This window comes from Miscanthus floridulus, chromosome 8 (assembly GCF_019320115.1).
Source record: "Miscanthus floridulus cultivar M001 chromosome 8, ASM1932011v1, whole genome shotgun sequence".
Lineage (NCBI taxonomy): Eukaryota > Viridiplantae > Streptophyta > Magnoliopsida > Poales > Poaceae > Miscanthus > Miscanthus floridulus.
This window is the reverse complement of record NC_089587.1, coordinates 8,483,839-8,511,562: the sequence shown is the minus strand read 5'-3', so window position 1 is coordinate 8,511,562 and position 27,724 is coordinate 8,483,839. Positions and strand designations below refer to the sequence as shown.

At 41.2% G+C, this 27,724-nt stretch overlaps 2 protein-coding genes across 3 annotated transcripts; one reads left to right on the top strand and one right to left on the bottom strand.

Moving 5' to 3' along the window:
* Positions 1–66: 66 nt before the first annotated feature.
* Positions 67–22,030, top strand: LOC136475642 (nuclear pore complex protein NUP160-like). Of its 2 annotated transcripts, none has more exons than XM_066473217.1 (27): positions 67–385; positions 5,141–5,273; positions 5,368–5,632; positions 5,767–5,827; positions 6,187–6,338; positions 6,825–6,907; positions 8,813–8,911; positions 9,347–9,444; positions 10,260–10,380; positions 10,976–11,158; positions 11,256–11,448; positions 11,536–12,104; positions 12,666–12,828; positions 14,287–14,549; positions 14,674–14,861; positions 15,934–16,004; positions 16,088–16,431; positions 17,491–17,559; positions 17,632–17,944; positions 18,031–18,162; positions 18,273–18,378; positions 18,511–18,579; positions 18,677–18,815; positions 20,945–21,052; positions 21,152–21,298; positions 21,378–21,551; positions 21,637–22,030. In XM_066473217.1, exons 1-27 carry the CDS (start codon positions 183–185, stop codon positions 21,706–21,708), a joined length of 4,518 nt encoding a protein of 1,505 aa, XP_066329314.1. In that variant the 5' UTR covers positions 67–182; the 3' UTR covers positions 21,709–22,030. The 2 variants fall into 2 exon arrangements, with proteins under 2 accessions (XP_066329314.1, XP_066329315.1); XM_066473218.1 differs by having other exon boundaries at positions 68–385; positions 17,635–17,944.
* On the bottom strand, positions 781–4,396 carry LOC136475365 (uncharacterized). Its single transcript, XM_066472886.1, has 6 exons — positions 4,383–4,396; positions 3,411–4,315; positions 1,749–3,309; positions 1,487–1,675; positions 1,330–1,404; positions 781–1,247 (listed from the first exon to the last, which is right to left on the bottom strand). Exons 1-6 carry the CDS (start codon positions 4,394–4,396, stop codon positions 1,145–1,147), a joined length of 2,847 nt encoding a protein of 948 aa, XP_066328983.1. The 3' UTR covers positions 781–1,144.
* Positions 22,031–27,724: the final 5,694 nt, after the last annotated feature.

Below are 27,724 nucleotides of genomic sequence, written 5' to 3'. Positions count from 1 at the left end.
GATACGGAAAAAACTTCCAAAGAAGGCCCAACTCGGCATCTGGACTGTTTGTTCTCAAAGCCCTGCGCCCCTGCTCCGACCGCGACCACACTCCATCTCGCCGCCCAAAACCCACCCTCTCCAAAACCCTCCTTCACGCGGCGGCCGCCGGCGTAGCTGACGCCGACGACGGCGAGGCAGCCATGGCCGCCCCCGCCGCCCGGAGGATAGTCGGCGCTGAGGTTCCCATACCCGGCTCGGACAAGCTGCGGTGGATCGACCTCACCATCCCCTCCTCCTCCGCCGCGCCGGCGAGCCCCTCCGATCCCTTCGTCCTCGTGCCCCCGCGCGCCGCCTCGGGGTGCCACATCATTCCTTCCGGCGATTCTCAGTATTACCTCTCGTGGTACGTGTCGGGGCTTCTCCTCACTTTCGAGCTCTATATCATGGTTCTGTTCAGATGAGTGGCACATTTTGTTAGAGAAATTTCATTATTTAACCCTGAATTCGCAAGCCTCTTAGAATTTGACATTAAATTCGCAAGCCTTTCAATATTTAACCCTGCGCACGCGAATTGTTTCAATAAGAGGGATTCTTCTCTTCTCCTCTCATTTCTTAATTTTAATAAATCTTGGGTACTGTTTGGGACACGGGAAAAGACCTTTATGCCCCTCTCTACACAAAAGAAGTCTGGGAGAAGATCCGGCTCTTGGCCTGTGCGTGCTTGTGCTCTGTCCATACAGTCCCTCCCCAACTCCTCTGTCAGTACAGACCCCCCAACAGCTACACACATGTGTTGTCAAAGAAAAAACAGCTACACACATGTAACATATATTTGATAAAAATTAATGTAAACAAAGTACAAATTATAATCAAATTTCAAGATAGAAAAAATAACATTAATATAATTTAAGAGTACAGGTTCACTGACAATAGCCATCCATACATTTTAGTAAATAGGTTCAAGTCAATACAACCATACAAGCAATTTAAAGAGTACATGTTCACTACAATCATCCAGCCAATTTAAGATTACAGGTTCACAAAGACAAAGGAAACTCATCCAGCCAATTTAAGATCACAAGTTCAAATAGACAAAAGAAACATCCTGATAGCTGGGCATTACAAAAGAATCATCCTGATGGCTGGGCATTACAAAAGCCATTCAAACATCGATCTTCTTTGCCTTCTTTGGAGTGAGTTTTTTCTTCAGACCTAGCCTCCTCCTTGGAGTGGTTATAGCATTACTTGCTCCTTCTCCAGCTTGACTGAATACAATAGGAAAATTGAGTGGTTCAGTACATGAACTAAAATAACCACATACATGTTTAATAAAGTGAATCATTTAACCTTTTTGTCACTGTTCTAGGGCTTGTACTAATCTGATTTGTCCCTCCAAATCCAGCCAATGTTATTTGCATTTGGCTAAAAATGAGACAAATGTTTAGAGTAAAAAATGGAATAGTATTCCAAGTTCTAACTCAATGTTGAGTGCATAGAAATTCACCTTCTTGTAACAGCCCCGGGACTAGTGCTAATTTGACTTGTGCCTTCTGGTACTTCCACAAGTCCAGGACTATTATTCCCTGAATTTTCTTGCACTTGAACCTTCTGCCTTTTGGATGAACTAGGAGATGCATCACCTTTGCTACAACCAAGAGGCCTACCTGCCTTTCCTTTCTTGGCCCGACTCTTCCTGTAAATGTAAAATGGTTAGTTCAAAATATGAAGCAAGTACAAGTTAGTTCGAAAAAGGCATACACATTTACCTCTTCTTTGTTCCATTGAGAGGGCACTTAGGGGATGTTGATCTATGGCCATGACCTAAGCATTGTTTACACTGCACCTGCCACATGCCTTTGCCTCTGGGCTTATTTCCCTTGTTCTCAAGGCAGCTAGGGGTTCTCAGTTTCTTTTGTCTTCCAGGATCCCTCTTTGTGAGTGGTGGCAACACTTTGAATCCAGGATTCACACGTACCCATTGGGACTTATCAGGTAGTGGTTTGATCACACCACCATAGGCTAGTCTAAAATGGTACACGGAGTAGTATGGATCAAGGTAATCTTCCATCTTAGGATTTCTATGTGTGGTGATTAGAAGCAAAGCATGTGCACAAGGTTTCCCTGAGACTTGCCACTCCCTACAGGTACATGTGTGATTCTGAATATTAACCACATGTCTTATGATCTTATGGGAATCTGTGACCTCTGTCACCTCTGCTTCATCCCGTCCACCTTCTTTTATTTTCAAGTGACCCAACTGCCGACTCATTGCATATAGTTGGCGAACAACTATTGGCAGCATTACATGTCCTTCAAATTTCTCACCAATTCTCCTCCTTCTTGCATAAAGCTCCATGAACTTTGACCTAAGAGTGTCAGCAAGTTCAGCTATGGGAAGGTCCTTGATGTCCTTCACCCAATTGTTCCAAACCTCAGCCACATTATTAGTGATATGATCACACTTTATTGCCTTTGAAAATTTGCTCCTCATCCACTTCAACTTGTGATTGGCTTTCAACCATGGCTCAACATTTTTATTTACAGCATACATCTTGTTCATCAAGTACTCATGGTATTCTGGTTGGAAAGTCCTTGCTGCAGGATACATTCTCCCAAATGCAGGTCCTTGAAACCTCTTACTGAAATTCTTCATGAGATGGACAAAACATTCTCTATGCTCTGCCCAAGGGTATACATTCTTCACTGCATTCTCTAGACCCTTGCAAGCATCTGAACTTATAGCTAGGTGCGGTGGATTCCCAATTGCCTTTTGCAGCTGCTGCATAAACCAAGTCCAATTATCAGTACTCTCACCATCAAAAAACCCAAATGCAACTGGAAACATCCAGTTGTGCCCATCAAGTGCTGTAGCTGATGGTAAGTGGCCACTCCATCTACCATTGAGAGCTGTGGAGTCAATACTTAAAAATGGCCGACAACCATTTAGGAAACCATCAATGCTTGGTTTCAAACAACAAAAGAATCTGTGGAAAAATACACCTTCCTCCTTATTCACGACATCTATCTCCACAATACTTCCTGGCATCCTGAGCTCAATCTCTGCCTTGAAGTTGAACAAATAACCAAAACTTTCTTCCCATGTCCCATGAATTTTTTCTCCAGCTATAACAAAACCCATATGCACAGTACCATACCCAATTGTGATATCATATTTGTCCTCCAGCTCTTCTTGCAATTTTTTTGCACCCATGGTTGGATGCTTCATTAGTATGGGGATTGCCTTCTCTGCTACCCAATGGTATGATGCCATCTTGGTCTTCAGTCTCGCAGTAGATGGACAAAAATGCTGTTCCTTATTCAATGTAATATGTGAAATAGAAACAAATATGTTAGTAATGCAACACACATGCATGAGGACTAATAATGCATAATAAATTAAGTTAGCATACTGCATATAAGTGTTAGTACCCTGACTTGGATTTTATCAGGCATCAACCTTGCTACAATAGACCATGGACAACCCTCAGCTTTGCAGTACCCTCTGAACAAATCTTTGCAAGATTTCTCAGTTCCAAGTTGAAATTTCCCATTTATAGCATGCTGCTTTACTGCAGCCCTGAATTCATTCATACTAGCATATATGGTTCCAGCTTCCATTGGAGGGTCTTCTCTGTCATATAAAGCAGAATCCTCACCGGGTACACGATCATGAACCAACATGTCGGTATCTTGTAGGTCCATATCGTCAAGATTAATTGTGGCCGCCATCCTAGATTGCTCAGCCCTCTCATCCTCTGCCCTGAGGCCAACAAACTCATACATCGCATCTTCATCCATCACAGGAAGTGCGGCACCAATTTGATCTTGTCCAAGAGGAATAATCTCCATACTGTCCCAGTCGATTGCATGAGAAACAAATGCCTCCTTATTTGAATCTATTGGTCCAATGACATTATCATGCCCCACATTGCTTGCTGCTACCTCTGTTACAACTTCTGTAGGTTTGTCCTCAACATCAACAAACAAGAACAGCTTACTGTCACCCATCCTTTCAGAAAATGCACGGAACAGATCTGTGTCATTCAGCAACTTCCTTTCTCCACCACTCATGTCAAACCCATGTACTACAGGCTGCTGGCTGCTTCCCCAATTGACCCTAGCTTTCAAGTCATTTTTTAGCATCTCCAAATTATAAGATCGGCAATCCACAACCCATTCATCAGATTTCCATGGCACATCCACAGAGCAACCATCATCGAGCTTAGCAGTGAACTCAGAAAACTGAACACACAACCTAAATGGGCCATCCCGATCGACTCTACCATGTGTACCAACAAAAAAATAAATGTGACACAAAATCAATTTTGTGCCCCTCACCAAGATCAACAGTACTGTAAAATTGAGAAACTGAGAAGGGGGATTTAGGATCGGGCGCTTACTCTGGAGGAGCCATGGAGACAGAGGGGGAGGACGACCTGCTGGCGTCGGGCTAGCAGGGAGACCGCTGGCGGGGAGCTCGGCCGCCCCTAACCCTAGGCCGTCGGGCCAGGGAAGGGCGGCGCGCGGACGGGGCCGGGAGGGCGGAGGGGCCTGTGAAGCGGGGGAGATCAAGCCGGACAGACGGTCGCGGGCGTTCTCCGGCGGCGGGCGGCCACCGGCATCGGGCGGCGGCGTCTGCGAGCGGCGCTTCTCCGTCTCGCGAGGAGCGACGGAGAAAGAACGAAGCCTCTCCCAAAGTTACGTACGAGTACAACTTCAGGATAGGAATAAGGAGGCAGGGGTAGTTAGGTCATTTTCCATGTCCTGTAAAGTGCCAAAAGATATTAGAAAATAGAAAATTAATAAAAATCCTAGGAATCCCTCGGATTAAAACAATTCGCGTGCACAGGGTTAAATATTGAAAGGCTTGCGAATTCGATGTCAAATTCTGAGAGGCTTACGAATTCAGGGTTAAATAATGAAATTTCTCCATTTTGTTAGCTGGACATCGCGCACATTAGATTTAGCTTCGAATAGTTTTGGCCTTCGGAGTTGTCTGTGCTCATGTGTCATGTTTATGTGATATGAATCCTTTTAGAACTATAACTTAAATAAGTGCACTTTCAGTATTGCTTTGGTACTTGCCATGTTTAGAGAAACCCTAGGTTCATAGTAGGTGGGGATTTTCTGAATGGAGCATATGGTTGCCGTCTTACAGGAGGATTCACGAGGAACACCCAAATGTGCTAGAGGTCATCGAGCTTAGTGCCTCCAAGGAGTTCCCTAGCTTTGGACTGCGGTTGGTCTTCCAGGAGGCGCTATGTCCATTTGCATTTTTATGTGAAAGAGAGGTTGATTCATTCATGACATTTTATGCCAATTGTTTGTTTTCAGTAACTTTCTGGAACATTAGAGACTAGACTAGTCACTTCTGTGGCAATGCAGGGTCGCAGGCAAGGGGAGCTTGTATATATGCTATATGTGCTTACCGTTTCTGGAGTTGCTCTCTTGTGCCACTTACGCAGTCCATTTTCCTACGTATCTGGTTCAGTGCTGCATCAGGATGATATAGTTGAGTTTAATCTCCAAACTCAAGCTCAGAGTGCAAAGGTTACAGCGGTAACAGCGAAGCCAGGATGTATAGTGATTGGTCGACAAGATGGGTCCATCTGTTCTTACAGTCTTGGCAAATTAGCCCCGAACTCACCAGGCATGTGCTCTACTGTCAATTCACAGCAGCAAACTCATTGTTCCGCGGATTTATTGGGTTCCAGATGATTGAACTTGGGGCCTTCTTGTGTAACTCTCCCCGAGGTTTCTGAATGTTATTGTCTTCTACTGTAGGTTTCTCGAATGAACTACGAGATGATGCTGGGATTGGACGTTTATGGACTCTCGTGTCAAGGTACTATCTTGGATTCTTGGTTATAATGGTCCACCAAGCAATAAAGGCATGATCAGCTTAGCAACACGAGAATTGTTGCTAGAACATCTACTGTTTTCATGTTTCGCTATTAGCCATTGCTCCAGCTGCATAGATATTTTCAGAGACTGCCATAGCATAGGAAGAAGGAACAGCATGTGCAGTGTTCATATGCTTGTTGACTCAAATGACACTTCCATTTGTTGCTGCTATTCTGATGGTAGCATATTTGTATACGTGAATGAGTTCCAGTTTACTTTAAAGATTCTTTAGTTGTTCTACATCTCATGTTTTGTATTTTTGTATCTTTTTGCATGAAATTTACCTACATTATTTTGCAGAACAAAGACTGTGGGTCCTGTGCAGGATATAGTGGCAACTGTTGTAAATGAAAGGGACCTGTTATTTGTTCTTCATTTGGATGGACACTTGCGCATATGGGATAATCACATGAAGCTTCTCAACTATAATGTTCACTCAAATGATATGGAAGGTAATGTCTATGTTATTTGTTCTTTGTAAGCAATGCTGCTCTTTTTACAATACATGCAATGTTGTTGTGACACGTGTAAGCCACGATCTACATCCTTAAGTCAGTTCTGCTTCCAGCCTCATATCCACTGTGCATGCTTGTTTCAGTGAGCTCATTGACATTGCTTTAAATGTGGAAAAAGTACAGTGAGGGTCAACTGTAACTTACATGCCACTATGCCAGTTTTATTTTTATTTTTGCAATAGTGCTATCTAAGAGTTAAGGGAAGGGTTTGATTGAACAATTTGAGATGCATAAAGAATAATGATTTTCATGAATAAACTTGTGCAGTTGGGCTTTGTTGATGCATTGCAATTTTGCAGTCGCCTCTACAACGCTGTCCCTTGTTTGGAAACCATGGTTTCGCAAAAATGAGTTTAAGCTTTGCTTGCACATAATGCTGTTCTTGAGCAGTTAATATCTATTGACAAGTTCTCTTTATCTCAGGTCATCCGTCCAGGCTATGGGTTGGTGAGGCTGATGATGATCAAGAGTTGATATCCTTGGCAATTCTGCATCAGAACACTGTGGTATGTCAAGAATGTTGTCTCACCAGTTATTTACTTGCTCATCTGCCATTCAAAAAATCGAGTATACTAGGACAACATAAGAACATAGCCTACGTTTGTTGTGATAAATTACTAGGTAACTCCACTTTTTGAAAACGGTAACAGAATGTTCTATTCTAGGTGTAACGTGAATCTGAAGTTGTGAAGTGTATCATGTTAGATGTGTCTATTGTATATGTATTTAGTCAATAGTCACTAGTGTAGGGTGCTATCTGCACTTTGTACATCTTCATATGTGGCCCCTTTGGGCATTGCAATAGATGAGTTTTGCATTCCTAACATATCAAATGTGCATACTATGTGCCAAGAATATCTCCAAACTAATTGCAAGCTGTGCCTTGCCAGTGTTTTCATGTTGGCAAACCACTTGATCTTAATGTGATTGAGAGTAAAGAAAACTTTTTCTACCATGTTGAGCAAAAGGAGTTGGACAGATTAGTGATGGCAGCTGGATTAGTTTCGAGGTTGCCTTGGTTAGTATAGTATCAAGATTGACTAATGAATTGGTGACAATGTGACATACACAAAGTTCAGCTAGGCGCTAGGCGGAATCTAGGCGCTGACCCATTGCCTAGCGCCTAGTCGGGAGTACTCGGTCCTAGGCGCTCCTAGGCGTTTTCCTAGGCGTTTTGGCAATATAGCCATAAATTATATATATATATATATATATATATATATATATATATATATATATATTATGTATATAAGTATATAACTACTATATATGAGTCACAGTAAGTATAAAAAGAGGGCCAGTAGACATATCTGATTCCTAGCTGGCTTACTCTTGCATGTTCCTAGCTCCTGCAACACATTTTGACAGCTTGTTGCCTCAGTTCCTGTTGCATCTGGTGCAGAAACACCTTGTTCTGTCGACATCCTACATTCAAATTCAAGAGTTCACCAATGAATTCAAATACAGGGGAGATGAGCAGGGGAGGAGCTGCCGGCATGGGAGGGGAGAGGAGCATGGGAGGGAAGGGAGCTCACCTTGGGGACTTTGGGTGGCCGGCGGGGAGGGGTTCCAGTCGAGGACGAGCAGGACGGCGGCGGCGAGTCGACGACGAGCAGGACCGGCGGCGCGCGAGTCGGGGACGAGCAGGGGACGAGCAGGGGAGGAGCAGAGGAGGAGCAGGACCGGCGGGAGGAGCAGAGGAGGACCGGCGGGAGGAGCAGAGGCGGGGACGAGCGAATGGCGCTGCGCTCCCTTCTAATCCTCCCGCGGCTGGGTCTCGTGGCAGCGCGGGAATTCCTCCCGCGCTCCGATTTGGCGCGCCAAAACTGGCCGCCCTCGAGCTCGCGCTCATCTCGCGCGCCTACGCGCCGCGTCCGCGCCCGCCTAGCGCGCCTACGTGCCGCCTAGCGCCGCCTCCGCGCCGCCTAGCTCCGCCTAGTGCTGCGATGCGCGACTATGCCCCTAGTCGCGGCGACGGGCTTCGCCCAGCGACTAGGCGCGCGTAGTCGCCGAGTAGGCGCCGCCTAGCCGAACTTTGGACATACATGATACATTGCTGTGAAACATTATTGTCCCTATAAGATGGTGATATTTACTAGCTGTGGACTATATAACCACAACCTGGTGATTATCTTTTGCTAACTTCAGCCGGTAATAAATGATGTTCCAACTTCCATCAGCAGAAGTAGACTTGCTGCTAGTACAAAGTACAAACCTCCTGTCAGAAACTTAAATGTTGGATCTGTTATTCTACCCTCTGCTTGTGCTCATGTTTGTCACTTCATGAAATCTAATTTTTCTATTGTGGGTTGTTCGTCATTGTATGACGGCATACTGTGATGGAAAATGTTACCTTTTCTCATCATTATTGCTGCAAAGAGCTGACTGGTTAATATTATGATATTTTAAAGGTTCAAGATTGTGATTATGTTGCTGTGTATGGCTTCAATTTTTCTGCTGCGGAAAGGTTCTCTTCTGAACCTTCAATTTCTACTATACCTTTGCTAGAGGTAAAACACCACTGCTAGTTTGTTGACATTCTTCAACAAACTTTATTTTTGCAAGATTTCCATCTACTTAACTAATTGGAAATGAATCAGATGAAGGTTGATGTAGAGTTATCTTAATCTTGCCAATCAGAGTTACTATGGAGTATGGAGTTTCAAATATGTTATATTTTTATGCATTTCTTCTGAAGATACTATGCGTCATCCTTATATTTTCAAAAGTACGTTTCCAAATATTTATGCATTTTCTTGGAAGACAACATTGATGCATCGTTGTTCCTTATATTTTTAAAATAATAGCACCCCCACCCCCAAAATAAAAAATAAATAATCCCACTGTAGGAAAATCAGAATTGCTTTCCTTGTGTCTGGTTATTCTATTTAACCTATCACATTTGCTGCCCACAGATAGCTAATATTTCCAACCTTCTTACTCAGGGGAAGCTTGTGGACTTGAAAATAGCCACGGATAAGCTTTGGATACTTAAAGAATTTGGCTCCATGCTATATGAAATATTGCAGTATGACACTGAAACGTAAGTCTGTTGTACCTCATTGTTGTCACTTTGTTCCATTGCAATCCTTCAACCAGTGTTAGATTGGTATTTATTATGTAACTTGATAACTTCTGTTGTGCCATCAAATTGGAACTAAGCATCTCTTATTCAATGAGCTCGATTAGTGTATGATCAACAAAAGGCTAGCTAACTAACATGTATTACAGAACACACAACTCTTATTTTTTCTTTGTATCATATACTAGCAAACGTGTCCGTGCGTTGCAACGGAACCCAATACGTATAGGAATCGGACTCTGTATCATCGCTAGATGCGAGTTGTTCTAACTCGTATGAGCGCCGGCCATGAGTCCGAGTCACATACAAGATACGTAGGGCGTGACCCAATACGTATTGTAATCAGGCATCATATTCATCATCGCTAGACGCGAGTTGTCATAACTCGTATGAGTATGAGTCATGAGTCCGGGTCACATGCGAGACATGGAGGGCGTGAGTGCAGTTTGAGAAGTAAAAAAAGTGGGATGGAGGAAACTCTCCACTACGTGGGTAGTTATGGGGAGGTGTACGGAAAAATGGGTGGAGAGAAATTTTGCCTCTTTAATATTATTAGGTATAGATATTATCAACTTTATACACAAAAATTTGTAAGCCTGCATGCAGTAACATATCATACCTCCATAAATTCTTGGGGAATATTCAGGCGTGCACATGTGTAATCTTTAGTCAGTATTTGGTTTCCTTTCTTACGTAAATTCTAGACACAGTAGCTGAATTATATCGAGTAATGGTAATGGATTGGGCCATTTTTATTTATAGTGTAAATGTTGCAGTGAGAAGATTTGCTGTTATGTGCTACAAGAAGATGCTATCAGTGAACTGTTGTTTCAAAGTTCTGACAATGCATTGGATGATTTGGTCTGGACAGCTGATTCAATGTTCTCCTCCTTGAAGGTAGCTGTAATTTCCTTATGGACAGTTCAAATTTCATCTGGAACACAGATATGTTTCAATGATTTTATCATTTAGGTTAATGAATTATGTTTAACTTGAAACATGAGCTTGCTACTTTGCATTGCTGTTAGGTTTTTGTTATCTTTTCCTTTAAATTGAGTGATCTGCTGATGTACATTTAATTATAATACACTTGGTCTCTGGAACTCCAGAGATTATTCATCTTACATTTGTTCTCAACTGTTGAACATTTCTCTTTGTAATTAGATATTCATACTCCCATAGTAATTTATGCTGTTCATAATTTTGTTTAATTTAAGATTGTAACCAATTTGATCCCTCCACTTGTCTTCTTGTCTCATTTTTTTTATCTTATAATTTTCAAAATGACCAATTTTATCAGCACTACTGAACCTGTCTTTTCAAGTGAGAAATGTCATTATTCAGTCAGTAATTTCTACACCTGTGCAGAATATATTGTTTAGCATTTCAGAACTCTTCCATGCATTTTTGTCTCCACCTTTTTTGTGTGTGTTTTTGTGACTGTAGAGCACTTCAATATCCTTAGCTTTCTATACATCTTCGGTATCTGTAGGAGCAGGCATTCACTTTTATTTCATCCATGTTTCTGCGGAGGCTACTTCAACCAGGAGTGAACCACTGTTCTGCCCTGCGTGAAACCTTACTAGAGCACAAAAGGTTCCTATCGGATTCTGAGTTCCAGTCACTTACAGCAAATGGGCTACGAAAAGAGATATTATCTATTATAGAACAAGAGGTAATCTTTTTTTTTTTGTCTTTTGTTTTGTTCCTTTAAGGCTTCTATTTTCTAGTTTTCCTGTATAGCTGAATTTCCAGAATTCTTTTGGTTTTAGGGAAGTTCACAGACAGCAAGCGCTACAGCTTATCACTGGAAACAATTCTCTGCACGGTACCTCCACAATTGGTGCTGGAACAATAAGCCATATGGGTTGCTTCTTGATACTAAAAATGAAGTGTTTGGTTTAATAAGAAAGGGTTCATTTTCTCTATTCCGTTGTTTGGAGGGTGTGGAAATGCTTATTTATGGTGTGATTCTTTCTTAGTATTTCTGCAATAAATTTCAGGTTATCTGTTGGGAGCAGTTAGGTAATGCTAATTAGCCTACCATTTCAGGTTCATCTGATGAATTGCACAATATTGATGACCTTGGGATGAACTTATTGGATGACATATCTGATTTTGAACTCCTCAATGAGGTCCTCAGATGCATGGGCCATATACACCATTTACTGGGGAGATCTTCCATAGCAGTATACTACGAATCCCTAATTAGTTCTATTATATCGTCTGATGAAATTGCTTCACATATAGTAAAGATTCTAGAGACGGGTTTTAGTCCTCAATCATCCTCATCCCTCATTTCATTACTTGGAACGGATACTTATGTAGAAAGAAGGCAGGCAGCTCACAAAAGTCAAAGGAAGTTTTCTGTTGAGATGTTACTATCTTTTCAAAAGTTGCAATCAAGATCCGCATCCTGGTCTTCAGTATTCGATGTGATCGAGAAGTTTATGAAGTGTTTGAACACAAACATGAGCGTCCAAGAGTATGGATCAAAGAGAGTTTGTAATGTAAATTCTGTGTTACTAGTTCAAGCTACTTCACAGGTTGCAAAAACAATGTTTGAGTGTGCATTTGATCTGTTTCTGTTCCTTAGTTATCTGGTTGGTGTTGGTGGCCAGGTATGCTATAACTTTTGATTTTTGATATTTCTGTCTGCTGTGTACCATAACTTCGCCTACCCCAACTTGCTTGGGACTAAAAGGCTTTGTTGTTGTTGTTGTGTGTACCATAACTTCAACTTTGCTTCTTCGACCATGTATACTCATATAGTTTAAGATACACATTTTTGAGCTTTCATGAGCATGCTTGCCTTGTCTCAGCTGTAACTTACAATAGCTGGTCAGAACTCTCAAGAACTTTGGCCATTAGTGGGATTTTGGGCTGCTGAACCAGTCTTGTCCACATGCTATATGGCTAACTACCAACAATTGCTATGGTCTCAAAATCAGGCAGATGAATATTTGCTATTTACATGCCCTTTCAGAACGCCATCGTAACACCCTAAGGCCTGTGGGCTCAAATTGTTCATTCCATATGCAAAATATTAAGTGACAATGCCTGTTTTTTTAATCTTGTACCCCTTTGCTTCTAGTTTGAAAATTGCAAGTTATTCATTGATACAGTTATTCTTCAATGTCTTTTTGTTTCTTTCTTTGGTAATATAATAATTTGTGAATCAGGTCTCCTTATTGCAAAGTGATGTTGCCAGAATGAAACTGAAGTTGTTCCCAATGATTCGAGACATATTGGGACAGTGGATTGTTCTCCACTTTGTAGGAATCTCACCAACCTCACCACCAACCATTGACGATTTTAGCTATCAACTTTCTTCTCTTCAGCTTGGTAATACCTAAAAGATACGATTGTGGTCCTAACTTTGTTGTTGATTAAGATATGATTGTAGTCTTACCTTTGTTGTTGATACACATATTTTGAATGGGCACCCTGCTACTACATTTAGTATCTTAATGTGCTCTGTTTTTACAATGGTGTAATGAGTCCATACCTAAGGACATAACTTGTCAGTTTGGTGTTTTGTAATGGCATTCACAAGGTTTTGTCTACTGTATTTTAGGGACAGTTTTTTGTGATCATTAGCTAGTATATTCTATAGGACAATGGAGACCCTGGTCTATTGTGATTTTGTGAATTTGCTTTAACTAACTGTACAAACTCCTTTGCCTCGAAATATGTTTCCTGTGCAAGAGCCCAAAGAATGTTTTGTTAACTTCACATTCACTCGTTTTAAAACTTGTATTCCTCCTTTGATTGCATTAAACGTAAGGTTTTCTTTGACAAACTGCAAAAATATTGAGAACAAGGGTACTGTGGTGTATTGCCTCTGATTGTAGAGTACACATTTTTAATCCAGATAAAAAAAGCCTAAATTTCACTAGCTTTAGATAATAGGCAACTAACTATCATTAACTCAGCTTGCCCCCAATTTACTTTCCTGGGCCAATTACAGATATGCGTTGTTTTCTTGCCCTCTCAAGCAGTAGGGACTTAGCGAGGGCCAAATGCCCCCCCCCCCCCTAGTCTAGAAAAATCTTTAATGGAGTCCTTAATATCACCACTTGAAGTGCTAATGAAATACTAACTAATCTGCCCCCTCTCCTTTCATGCCCAAGCTCTGCCACTGCTCCCAGGACTGAACATGATTTCTTTGTTTGAGAGAGAGAGCCAAATTTGGCCTCCGCCACTATCATTCTAACGATGTTAGGCAGGGGTCGGCGAGGAAAAACATATCATTCTGGAATTTGTGGTCCTGAATATGCATCTAGTGACAGATTTGTGCTCTACAATAGCTTACATGCAAATTTGAATATAGGGAAATGAATGGGATGTCATATTTATGTAAATGTACTGGCAACTGTACTCGTTTTTTTTTTCATATCAGTATATCACAAAGATACTATTAAAACGTTTGATGCTGATTGCCGAACATTTTGGCTTCAAGAACTTTAAATTTGAAGAACTTATGTTTTTGAGATATCTTAAAGCCTAAAGTCGTAAACCATGTGGATAGGTGTCTAAGACAAAAAAAAGACCCCCCCCCCCCCCCCCCCCCCCCCCCCCCCCCCCCCCCCCCCCCCGGGTGGTGTCTAAGAAAGTAGATGTAGTTTTTATTCTATCTCTTGTGTCAGTCTGTACACTGTACCTCATTTTATCGTTTTCCTGGTAGCTGATCTATATGTTCTCACCATTTGCCTATTTAACTTTTAGTATGTGTTCTTTTCATGTATTAGTCTTTGAAGGTTGTTACTTATTTTAATTACACATGCTGTTCTCTTATTACAGGTAAAGCAGATGAACTGTCTTTGCACAGAAAGCTTGGCTGCTCTGATTTTACATTGGCTTGTTTACTTGACTTTCCAAAATCTCCTGAAGGGGACGTTATGTCACCTTGTTTTCCCAGTCCAGCGGAAGTAATCAATCTAGTAAGGAGGTTTAGTAGTTTGATTATGTGTGGAAGAAATTTTGAGTGTGTACAAACTTTCTCGGGATACACAATTAATCTATCAGCTGTTCTCATCCGACATGGTCAGTATGAAGCTGCTCAGGTACTATATTTTGTGTTTGGTCTAAAATTCATTAGAAACATACATTTTATTTGAGTGTTGCTTTATCTATATAGTATCAACTATCAGATAAGCTCTCCTTATCCTCAGTTTTTATCTCTAACAGAATCTGCTGGGAATTCTGGAAACATACTTGAACAATGGAAAAGTATCCCATACTGGTCAAGATGCAGATACTGCATGTTCAGCATACCTTCATCTCAATGGATTTTGCCTTCTGATGCTTGCACATGATGAAGCAAATATTATTTTGAGAGAATCCAAGGTTCATGATGCTATCCGATGCTTTTTCAGGTATTACCTTTTCACTATGTGGATTGAGCCTTTTTGACTATCATCAAATGACACATTTCTGGAAACCATCTTTAGTGGTTGGGTACTGCAATAATTTATTTTTCCTATTGTGATACTGGACAAGAAATATATAACATAAACATATATGTTACTGAGCTATTGAAAATAATAGGACCACCTCAGTCTAACTGGTTATTTAAAAGCTTAACTCACAGACCAGGCGCTTGATCTACTTCTGCTGTTTAAGTTAAGTGGTAGCTGATAACATATGGTTCTCCGTCCTTAATCCCACATCTATGTACAAAAATCGTCTTTAATTAGACATATTTACTAGGGAAGAACTCACAGTCACCATTAACCTGGTGGTCATAAATCTTTGTGCTAGCACCTTGCAATAAGTCTGATACTTGGTTTTTGCAAACTCAAATTTTATAGAATTGTAAGCACAAATGTAGTAGTTACCTTACGAAATAGCGATGCAGAGCAACTCATCTTTGCCCACAACATTTGATTTGCTGTGTTTTGAAAAAGAAAGGGATTGCACATCCCTTTATTAGAAATGACAAGTAACTAAGCGAGCTTGCTATCAGCATATCATCAGGACATCTCCTTGTGTCTTTTGATAAATATCGGTAAGGGATTTTCAATCGAGGAATCCAATAGTTTAATGTTTTCTGGTATATAGGAGTCACTTCATTTGATCTAATTACCTAGTTCTCGGGTTTTGTGAAACAAATAGTTCAGACTTGAGAACTGAGGCAGCACCATATATTAGTTACTGCTATCGGATCAAAGGTATGTAACTGTTAGGGTCACCTTATTTAAGATAAAAAATTGCAGGAGTGTTTTAGTTTGTCTTTGAGGGGGTGGGGTGTGGATCCATAACTCAAGATGGATGGAACCCTGAAAGGCTTGAAAATCTACTAAGAATAAAACTCTTGGATGTGTATACTTGCCTCATTGTTTAATTCCTTTTTTTTAATATTGCTGGGTTTTTTTGTTATAAACTTATAATTGGGCTACCTGTTGGCACTTTCTCTGGTATTAACTTGACAAATACTTTGGAAAACAGGGCTGCATCCGGGTATGAAGCTCCAAAGGCTTTGCAGAACTTTTCAATGGAAACAGGGTTTCAAGTTTCTGGTGATGTCATTCACCTAGCTTTACTTGTTCTATATATACTGCATTTAATTTATATTCTAACTGTTTGGCTTTTTTTTTCCCAGGGGAATCTAGATCTATTCCTCTGTGGAGACTTAACTACTATGAGTGGGCAATGCAAATTTTTGAGCAACACTCCATGAGCGAGGGGGCATGCCAATTTGCTCTTGCTGCTCTTGAACTAGTTGATATTATTGACGGTTTAGATAATGGAATTGAAGCTGAGGGTCTTCCAGAGACCGCAGCAATGATTAAAGGACGACTTTGGGCTAATGTATTCAAGTACAGCTTGGATTTGAAAAACTTTCGAGATGCATATTGCGCGATCGTCTCAAACCCGGATGATGATAGCAAATACATCTGTTTGAGGCGTTTCATCATAGTTCTTTGTGATCTTGGGGAGACAAAGGTTTGTCATATTAAGTTGCTTATTTGCATTATTCTTTACATACACCCCCCCCCCCCCACCCCCCGACATCTTTAGGGCTCGTTCGTTTAGGGTGGTTCTGGGCAGGAATAGATCCTGGTTGAGAGCAGTGTATATAAATTAGATAAGTGTTCCTGGCCGGAATAGTTCCTGACCTCAGAACCCCCGGAACCGAACAGGCCCTTAGTGTTTTGAGGTGGACCGTAGTGCCTAGGCAGCAATAAGTTGCTTGGCAGGCACGTGATTTTTGTAAGTATTATAGCTAGTGGTCATGACACATGTTTACAGCCATACATAGGTACCATAAGACTTCTATCTTGGTTGTTGACATGATCTACCACATTTGATTTTGTTCTACATTTTTGGTATTCTTACATTGGGGAAAAGGAAGGGCGGGCCTGGTGCAAGCGGTAGAGTCTTACCGCCTGTGACCGGAAGGTCCCGGGTTCGAGTCGCGGTCTCCTCGCATTGCACAGGCGAGGGTAAGGCTTGCCACTAACACCCTTCCCCAAACCCCGCACAGAGCGGGAGCTCTCTGCACTGGGTACGCCCTTACATTGGGGAAAAGGGGGTTCATGCATTGTGGGATGTTGTCCAACGGGTTTCTGCTAAATTTTGTTAGAGAAAATCTACAAGTGTGCGATGTGTTAGCTATTTGATTATTTTCTTTTCGATTGTATAAGCAAGGTATGTTAACGGATCAAGCTGGCTCCTCTAACTACTATTATTACCTAAAAATCTTGACTCGGATGCTTTTGTTGTGTTTGAGCCTTTTTTTTTTCTTGTCTTCCTTTTATTGTATGAAATGCATGTTGGCCAGTCTAGCAGCCTTTCCCCTAAACATTGTTAGTTAAAATCATTTTCTGTATGCAGGACATATTGACCAATCTAGCAGGCTTTTCTCTAAACATCATTAACTAGAAGTCATATAAATCAAATTTGTCTTTGTTTGTGTTATCCAGTTGTTTTCCTCATCATTTTATGCAAGGGATGCTCGCTATTAGATTGGAGCTTAGATTTGCCTCTCATTCGTGGAAATAGGTTCTTTGCAGTGGAGAAATTCCATTCACTGACTTGGTAGAGAAAGTGGAGCAAGAGCTCTTCTGGAAGGTTTGTCCATTTTCAGCATAGTCCAATCTTTGTGTCTTCCTTTCTTCCATGCCGATCTTATTTTTGTTTTAGCAGGCTGAACGCTCAGATCTGTCGTCTAGACCAAATCTCTATAAGGTTCTTTATTCATTTGAAGCACATAGGAACAAATGGAGGAAAGCAGCTGCATACATGTACAGGTACTTTGTTAGATTGAATAGAGAAGGTAATGCAGGTGGCAGCCACCAACTTCCTCACGTGTTGCAAGAGAGGTTGCATGTTTTATCTGCTGCTATCAACGCATTGCACCTTGTTGATCCCTCATTTGCATGGCTCGACTCTATTTGCGAAGCTGATGATCAAATTTCTCCAAGTAAAAGACCTCGGAATCTTTTGATGGAGAACTGTATGTTTTGTCAGACTTTTAATTGCTGTTTGATTTGTCTCATTGCACAGCAACATGCTTGGTTTAACTTTTGTTCTCTATTCCAGTGGCTTTTGGCACAGATTCTGAGCTCTCTAGATTACAATTTTGTGTTGACATTGAAATCCTTGAAAAAGAATACATATTAACAGAAGCACAGTATATGCTCAGCACTCTGAAATCAATATTTGATTTTTCAGGTATCTCCAAAACTAATCGTAGGACTTTATTGCTTGAATTTATGGAGATCAATATCTTAATTAACAATCTTTAATAATTAACACTGAAATCCGTTTTTGTGTGACTGCAGAAAGCCAATCAATTGAGTCCCTGATCGATATTCTTATAAATGAGAAATTGTATGACATGGCCTTCACAATTGTGCTCAAATTTTGGAAGGAGTCAGGAATGAAAAAGTACTTTGCATTTACTTGTTTGGTTTCCTTTTTTTTCCTGTACCGCTGTCTTAATGGGTTGCTGTTTGTCATGTTCTCTTCTGTGTCTATGATTCAGTCTGACTATCTATTGTTTCAATTGTTCTGCTGTAGGCAATTGGAGCATGTCTTTTCAGTCATTGCTCAGCAATGCTGCCCGAACAGAGCAGACAACAAATCAAGGTATGTTGACTGGCCCCTCTAATTGCACATATGGGCAGATTATTGTGCTGACAAATAATAGTGTTAACTAATGACTTGAGATGTAACCTAATTACAGGAGAAGTTTGACTGGCAGTCAACAAGTGCCACTGCTGCCTTCTTCTGAGAATGATGCATGGGAGATCAACAATAAGAGTATTCCTGTGACCCAACAACTGCAGGGGAGCAACCACTGGGAAACCCTTGAACTATATTTGGTATGTCTTTATTTGAATGGTCTTCTTTTATTACTTTTCTCTAAGTTGGGGATCTCTATCCCCGGAGTACTGTGTTGAACTATATTCCCTCCTTTTCTTTTTGTAAGGCTTGATTTGACCTGGTGCTGTCTCCAAAGTCACACTTTGACCGTTAATATCTCATATATTATAATGTTCATAACTATGAATTTGATGTCATATGGAAGGGTTTTCAAATATGAATCCAATAATACCAAATCTGTGTGGTATCATTTGCAAATTCTCCCAACTTGCTTGGGACTAAAAGGCTTTGTTGTTGTTGTTGTTGTTGTTGTGTCAGTAAAAAAATAACAAGTTCAAATCTTGGGTTGCACTAAGGAGTTGTTTTGTTGGCATTTGGCTGGGGCCAGAGGCATCTCCTTCCTCTTTTTTGCTCTTGGCCCAGTGGGTGAGTCTTAGGTGGCTCCCATGGGTGAGCCTTTTTAGTTTTCCCGTCTTGGGGTGTGTGGGTGTTTGTATTTGAGCCTACCCCAACTTGTTTGGGACTTAAAGGCTTTGTTGTTGTTGTTGTTGTTGCGTGTGCCCCTTGCAAAAAGAAAAGGAGCGAATACTTTGTTACTGTTGACCGTCAGTCAGCAGCGGCATATACATATGAAAATTTACTATTCTTTTACGGTGCTGCTTCTATAGGAACCAGTGCTAACCTTTTAGGTCCTTCCTAAGGGTGAGATCCTTTTTAGTTTTCTGTTCTTGGGGTGTGTTGGTGTTTGTATTTGGGCTTTTGCCCCTCCTTTCTTCTTAATATAATGATACACAGCTCACCTCCGTGTTCGAGAAAAAAAAAAACTTGGGTTGCATGTGCCCCTTGCAAAAAGAAAAGGAGCGAGTACTTTGCTACTGTTGACCTCGTGGGACAGTCAGTGAGCAGTGGCATATACATATGAAAATTCACTATTCTTTTATGGTGTTGCTTCTATGGGAACCAGTGCTAAACCTTTTGGGTCCTTCCAACTATCTGCAGTGTTTTGCGATCAACAATTTTTTTTCCATCTTTATCTGATTAGTGTGATTTTACTACTCTCTAAGTAGTGGAATAGACCTTTGTGCATGGGACTCTATGCAGCTGAGTTTAGTGTCTGGCAGAGGCCCCAATTACTATCCACTATTTGTAGATTTTGATCAATAAAATAGTTCTTCCAGCGAGCACAATTATGTTGTAGGTTTTGATCAATCAATAGTGTAGAGAATTAGGGAACACCTCACACCCATTATGGGGTGTTGAAGTTCAGAATTTCTGCTGAAACTTATGCTTATATAGTACCCTTGAAACTAGATTATTCTGAGAAAGTCTGCAAACTAGAGAAAGTACAACTTTAGTCATGCCTTTTCTGCGCCTTATGGCCTGTTTGGATTTTAGAGTTTTGAGACAAATACCATGGTTTCTAAAAATACCATAGTATCAAAACTTTGAAGTGCTTGGATACCACAAACTATGACGTTCTCTAAACTGTAGTTTCTTCGATACCATGGTATTTTTGGACTTTTTAAACATCCACTTTTTGTAAAACAGTGCTATGTCTAGCGTGCTCTTCATGCTCTTGCTGCAGAAGTGAGGTGCTTGACAAGCTAATTACACAGCTATCAACTCAAGCTGAGTCTTTAGGAAAAAAGATCAAACAGCTACATGACTTTTATTAAAAAAAAAAGAATAGAGCAAACAAAAAAAAACATGTTTAATCACCCATACATAAAGTATTATGACTTCTACCATTCTACACATCTCAATGTTGTATGTAGTGTTACATGTAAAAGCTAAGTACAATAGAAATGTAAGAATATATATGTAGGTTCTGGTTTATTAATTACATTCTACTTAGCTTGATAAATATATGATTTATAAAACGCAAAGCACTGAACTACATACTGCAATAGTCAAACAAATCGTGGTTTCCTAAAGAACTGTAGAAAACCATGGTTTTGACAAACTGTGGTTTCACACCTTACAAATGCAGTATTAAAAAAACTGTAGTTTTAGGATACTTTAATATCCAAACAAGCACTTAATGTATTGTGTTTGATATTTTCTGTGTTCCCAACAACGAAACAGTACCTGTATTGCGTTGTCAATACTTTTGTTCCTGTTTTTGCAGGATAAATACAAAGATCTGCATCCTAGGTTGCCAGTCATTGTTGCTCAGACGCTTCTTTATACTGATCCTGAGATTGAGCTACCACTTTGGTTGGTTCAGATGTTCAAGGTGGGTTCCTGATAAATACTGTCTGTGGCTAATTATATATTTTTGTATAATAGTGCTGATCGACCTTTTGTTTGGCTGCTACCCTTTGCATTTTTTCAGACTAACAAGGCAGGGAACAGGATCTCGTGGGGCATGTCTGGGAAAGAGGCAGATCCTGCCGCCTTATTCAGACTATACATAAACTACGGACGCCATGCAGAAGCCACCAACTTGCTGGTGGAGTATTTAGAGTCGTTCGCATCATCGGTAATGGATCGACAGACTGAAATATCCAAATGCAAGATCTTTACAATCTTAACATATAAATCCCTGGGACCATTTGCAGAGGCCAGCGGACCTTCTCCACCGCAAGAAGATGTCTGCCGCTTGGTTCCCGTACACGGCCGTGGAGAGGGTGTGGTGCCAACTGGGCGATATGCAACGCGCCGGCCACAGCGTGGATCAGTGCGACCGGCTCAAGAAGCTGCTGCACGGAGCCCTGATGAGCCACTTGCAGCAGGTTGGTAGTGCCACATCCGAAAGCAAAAGCCCGCTCTGTTGCACATGTCAGTGCTGATTGCGTTCATGTTGTTCCACAATTGTAGGTTGTGGTCGACTCGGATGACGTGCTGTCGTCAGTTGGAGATGGGCAGGGGATGGAGGGCCAGAGCAGCTGAAGTCCTGGAGATCGTGTTGGTGTTGGTATATGGTGTAGAGAACGATGCGCCACCGCTGATCCTGTATGTAATTTTTTGTATGGTTAGCCTGTGTCTTTTATAGAATTATTAGAAGAAAAACAAAGATGGAGTGATGGCTCCATTTGTAACGTGAACATGGAATTGTCGATGATAACGGGTTCACCCTCCCACATGTAGAAGTAGAAGATGGATTGACGCCTCCATTACAGCACTGGTATTGTATCGATTCTGGGTGTCTAGCTTCGTGAATTGTGATGGTGGTTTGGGAAATATGACAAACGAAGCAATGGGGTTACGCCAATTGTAGCCTCCATTATGTTGCTGCTCGATTTTGTTGCACTGGCGAGTGGCGAGATGGGACATGAGAACTTGAGTGAGAAGAAAAAGAAACAAAAAAGAAAAAGGAAAAGGAAAAAACAGGAAGAATGCTAGAAGGCGGCAGCATCTTACTATTACTTTTCTGAGCCTCCAAAGTTAATCCTAATGTGATGCTCTAAGAAAATAGATAAATTCTAGAAATTCACACAACATTTGAAACATAAGCCATCAATCAGAGGCTTTACATTAATCCTCATGAGATGCTCTAGAAAATTAAATAGATCTTTAAAATTTTCAAAAAAATTAGAAAAACACCCGGCCATCAGCCATTCGATCTATTTCATTTTCGAAAAAATTAACCACGTTTGGTATGAAAACACCATAAAATAAGCCTCGGAATCTACATATAATTACCCACCACTGCCACTATATTTTTTTTAATAAAACTAGATATGTACATCCCAATCGCACATTGAAAGCACCTTTGAATCAAAAAAAAAAAAAAAAAAGCCTACCGCCGCGTCATCCTGGAATGACACGGAGTTCTCGGCCTCGCAGGGGCTGATGATCCATCCAGTGGTAGCCGTCATCGAGTACGTACGTGGAGCTGAGGAAGTTGACTGGTACCCTGAACCTAAAGAGATGAGATGAGATGATCCATCTGCTGCCTTGGCCTCGTCAGAAATTAGAGACTTTTCCCTGTGTACCATTATAAAAGATCGTAATCCTCTGTGTGCCCCTGAAAAAATTCAGCGGTCTTCAGCGCCACTACTCCAACTTTTTCGTGTCATCTATGCCACTTCCGTCAGTTTTGGCTCTAACGCCGTTAAACTGCAGGTGTGAAAAGACGAAAATGCCCTTAAGTTCAAATATGTTATTAATTTTTTTAGCATCTTAACGACTTCTAATGAAAAAACTCAAAACTAGAAAGTTGTAGATCTCGTCGAGATCTATAATTTTCATATAAATTTTTTTTTCATTTAATTTCACAAAAAAAAATGATTTGATATGATTAATATATCTTAGAAAAATCATATTATTTTTTTTGCGAAATTAAATGAAAAAAAAATTTATATGAAAATTATAGATCTCGACGAGATCTACAACTTTCTAGTTTTGAGTTTTTTCATTTGAAGTCGTTAAGATGCTCAAAAAAAATTAATAACATATTTTAACTTAAGGGCATTTTCGTCTTTTCACCCTTGCAGTTTAACGGCGTTAGAACCAAAACTGACGGAAGTGACATAGATGACACGAAAAAGTTGGAGTAGTGGCGCTGAAGACCGCTGAATTTTTTCAGGGACACACAGGGGATTACGATCTTTTATAATGGCACACAGGGAAAAGTCTCCAGAAATTAAAGATGCTCATCTTTGATCGATTACGCTTCCTCTACGACTTGCAAGTTCGATCAGCTCTTAGCTTTATCGCGCAAGAGAGGGGGCTGTGCACGACCAGATCGAGTTTTGCGCGCAGTGCAGCACCAGCCGTAAGCAGCCTAGAGTACCGTGCATGACAAGCTACGCCGGCCCTTTGTGCTGCTATTTTAGTTCTCGTGCATACGTAGTACGAGTTAAAAAGGACCTGCTGGTGCGTGCTTCACGCCATGTCTTCTTTGTGTGGCCATGGAAGACCGATCGAGGGCAAACAAGTAAGACGAACCAGGCTATATATACCAAAATAGTGGAATTCTCTAAGTGTTTATAAGTAATAATAAAACAATACCATTAGTCATGGTATATGAAAATTCTCACGAGGAGACATTTAGTAGAAAGAGTTTATACTAAATTTTAAATGTTAAAACACTAGGAGAAGTCTAAAATTCTGGTTGTGACGTGCTTGCTCCAGAGTGCTTATTTGTGCTACACGATCCATATGCATTCAGATATGGTATTGCTTGTTGTAGAGTGCTTAGGTCCCAAATTATAGGTTGTTTTGGTTTTTCTAGTTACATAACTTTTACTACGTACTTAGATATAGATATATCTATATACATAATAAAAGTTGTGTATCTAGAAATACCATAACAATCTATAAATTAGAACATAGAGAATAGTAATTTGGAGTTTCTTTTCTTTTCTTTTTCACTTTTGGGCTATCGACTCGAGCTTATGTCTTATGTACTTATCATGCGAATATTTGTTGAAACTCCATATTTTTAGGTCATAATATAAATGGCATGCTTCTTGTTCCAAAAAGTTGATGGCAACATATAGCGCCACTGTAGTGTCTCGAGGAGACTATCACCGATGATTTATTGGCCCTGTTCGCTGGTCTGAAATTTTATCTGAAACTGGCTGAAAAACATTGTTCTGGCTGAATTGTTGTTAGAGAAAAACACTGTTCCGGTTGAAAAAACAAGCCGAACAAGTCAATATGGGGTAAACCGAACGAACCCTTAGCTCACGATTTGAGGAGATCGGCAGACTCTGTCCTCCGGAAGAGAAATCCTAGCGTAGCCCCTCCACCTCGGCGCGCTCCTACGGCGTGCCAAGGTCACGATCGAACTCCCACACCGTCTGACCTGGAGTTATCTGTCGATTGCACCCATGGACCACCACTCTCACCCACCGGTGATTTACAGCGTGTTTGGATTGCATCACCGACCCGTTCCGGAGCCATCCGACCCTACGGACTCGTTTGGATTGAGGCATAGAATGGTGTCGTCCGACACGGAGCGGTTACGATCGTAGTTTAATCCGCGGACAGTTCACCTCGTCCGGAGTCACCCTGATCCGGACGACTACGTCTACCGAACCAAACAGCCTATTACTGACTTAGACTTATGAGCTAACTCTAAATATATTCAGCCTGTTCGTTTGGCTGTGGCTTATCGTAAACGATCGTAAATTTCCAGCCAGAACAGTATTTTTCTCTCACACAAACCAGCCAGCAGTACTATTATTATCATATTGTAATAGTAGTTGGCTGTTGCGTTTGATTTTAACTATTTTTTTTAAGATCCAAGAACATAATGTTCTGGTTTATATGTTTGATTTTAACTATCCATTGCATTGTCATCTATATGATTTGTACCTCAGCGAGATATGTTGTTGGCCAGTAATTAAGCACAGTAGACTGGAAGCTAACCACGTACGTTAGGGCGATAGTTTTCCGGGTCGGTAAGTTGGTGGTTGGTGTTTGCGTGATATTAAGCTAGTTGGTGGTTGTGTGACCACCCTCGTTTAATGCCGCAGTTTCCTAGGTCGGCAAGGCTGGGCTGCTGCTGCTGATTTGTTGTTGCGAGAGAAAAATACTATTCTATGACTGAAAAGTAGTGCTGATAAATTCAAGCGAACAGGGTTAGCACAACAAGTACAGAAATGGAACCAACCAATGATTCACTGGTTGAGACATCTTTTGCCTATTGCGAGCAGAGGTTGTAGGGTTGGGCATGGGGTCATGTGTACGCTGAGGAGAAAGGATATTGCACAGTTAAGACGCATCATTCATGAATCCACACAATACCTTATTCTTCGGATAATATCATCATAATTAACTCTGTTTAGCAACTCCTTGTGTTCCCTGTCAGATACGATTTTTATTTTATTTTTAACACTTTGTAAACTAATTTTAAATATAACACTGTTTTATCCCCCCAAAACTAACACTTTTGCCCACGCCTATTTCCCTGGCGCGGTGAAACGCTTGTGCCGCGCCATGCATGGTGGCGCGACGAGAGGGATGACGTGGCGACGATCGGGGCGCTGATCGGTGACGTGGCAGGATCTGCCGCACCACCGATCTTGGCACGGCGCCGTCGCGCCATCCCTCACGGCGCGGCAGTCCCAGGTAAATATCGTCCGTGAGCCGCCTCCCTATGTCTGCCTTAACGCGGTGGACGACTACCGCGCCGCGCCCTCTCGCCACTCCCAAGTGCTATCGGCGCCTGACTCTCCGTTGCCGCCTCCCTCCCTCCCTTCCCTTCCATTCCCTGGCCGCCTTCCTCCCTCCTTGGCCTCGTTCAAGGTAACGACGTACTTTTTATTTTCGTTTGAACGGTGGATTGAAATATTATGAATGAGAGTTAAGGTTAGGAGGAAAATTATGTTTGGAAACTATGGGCTATGGTTTGAAGGAAGATATTAGTTTGATTTTGTCAATGTTAAGGTTAATTATTTAGTTAGAAGTATGTTTACCATGTATATTTTTGTTGCTATAAGTGTTGGTTATATTATTTGAGTTGCAATGCAAATGATTATATTTTACATTAATTTGTATTGTTTTGATTGATGTTTAATTTGAACCGTTTTATTAGATGGAAGACATGTTTCGAGAGCAGTTGTGGCGAAAACGGGATCGTCCTAGAGAATTGTACCCCGTGGAGTCTAGCAATGATGCCCCCGTGCCTCCTGACCTCCATGTCTCTAACTGTGACTGTGGTCGTCCGGCCGACGTGTTTCAATCGAGACATCCGGACACAGCGGCTTGTTGCTTCTACACATGCAGTCGTTTTTAATGTAAGTAATTGTTTCCGTATGTTTTTTTCTTCATTTGTATTACTATGTTACTAATATTTTGTTGTAATTTTGTTGTGTAGGCCTATGAGAGGTGCTTTTTCTTTTAGTGGATCGATGGTGCAGACAAGTTTAACCCCAGATACCTCCTTTTCGATGATTGGTGGAGAGGACGACATCCACGAGAGCACTTCGAGCGGTGGGTTCCACCTCCCCCTAACCTCCTCCAATGACGGCTAAGGAGAAGCACTTAGCCATAGTTAGACGACTCGAGGAATCTCCTCTGTGCGATTGCGGAGATCGAGCCGTGATAAACCCTGAGAATACGTTGGAGTTTGTATGTCCAAACAAGCATGAAGTAAGTGCAAAGTGTATGTGTTGAAATATTGAGCTATATGTGTTCATGTACTAATGTCACCTTATTTAGGTGTTTTCAATGGCGAAGTGTCGTTTCAAGGAGTGGTTGTATGGTCCTAAGAACCAATGGCCGGAAGAACCGCCAAAGGTTAAGGAAAACAAGAAAGAAAGGGTAATTTACAAAGCACCTTCTGTCATGTGCGAATGTGGTGTTAAATCCAACTACGGCCTAGTCCATTTGGAGCTTGGAATAGGCCATTATTGCGTCCATATGGTTGACTATGATGATGTTGGTTATTGGTGTTGAAAACCTAAAATTGTATTTTCTAGATTTTTTAAAGAATTATGATATAATTTTTCGTTTGAACAGAGCACTAGGAAATGCAAGTGGGAATCTTATGATGGTCAAGCTAAGTTCTTGGATGACTTAAAGGGGATGCAAGTAATTGCACGGAAGAGGGGATATGGACGTGACTATGTCAACCACTTTGTTAAACTGCGAAAGAAGAACATGCGTGAGTTTGCTAAAAAGAGCGGTATTCGTAACCCGATCGATGTCAGTCTTGACAAATGGGGGTCGGAGAGGCGAAGGACATTAGAGGAGGATAGGGCAAGGAAGGCTGCAATGGAGGAGGAAATAGTACAGATGCAGGTCTTGAACGACCATGTTGCTGCATTGTGTGCAAGTGAGTCATTGGAAGCCTTCTTACTTTTGTTGCCTGCTTTTAAATGTATTATAATCGCGTTGGTAACTTGTTGCATTTTATACATGAAGGGATTGGATGCAGCGGGGACCATGCCGCAGAGGTGGCCCGTGCAAGTTATGTGGAAAACAAGTTACATGAGCATAGAACCCAAGCCGG

Coding starts and splice junctions, on each gene's coding strand:
- LOC136475642 (XM_066473217.1), top strand. CDS start 183: ATGGCCGCCCCCGCCGCCCGGAGGATAGTCGGCGCTGAGGTTCCCATA. Junction 14,550..14,673: donor GTCAGTATGAAGCTGCTCAG/GTACTATATTTT, acceptor TATCTCTAACAG/AATCTGCTGGGAATTCTGGA. Junction 16,432..17,490: donor GTGATCTTGGGGAGACAAAG/GTTTGTCATATT, acceptor TCGTGGAAATAG/GTTCTTTGCAGTGGAGAAAT.
- LOC136475365 (XM_066472886.1), bottom strand. Junction 3,310..3,410: donor TGATAAAATCCAAGTCAGGG/TACTAACACTTA, acceptor CTATTTCACATA/TTACATTGAATAAGGAACAG. Junction 1,405..1,486: donor CCCGGGGCTGTTACAAGAAG/GTGAATTTCTAT, acceptor TCTCATTTTTAG/CCAAATGCAAATAACATTGG.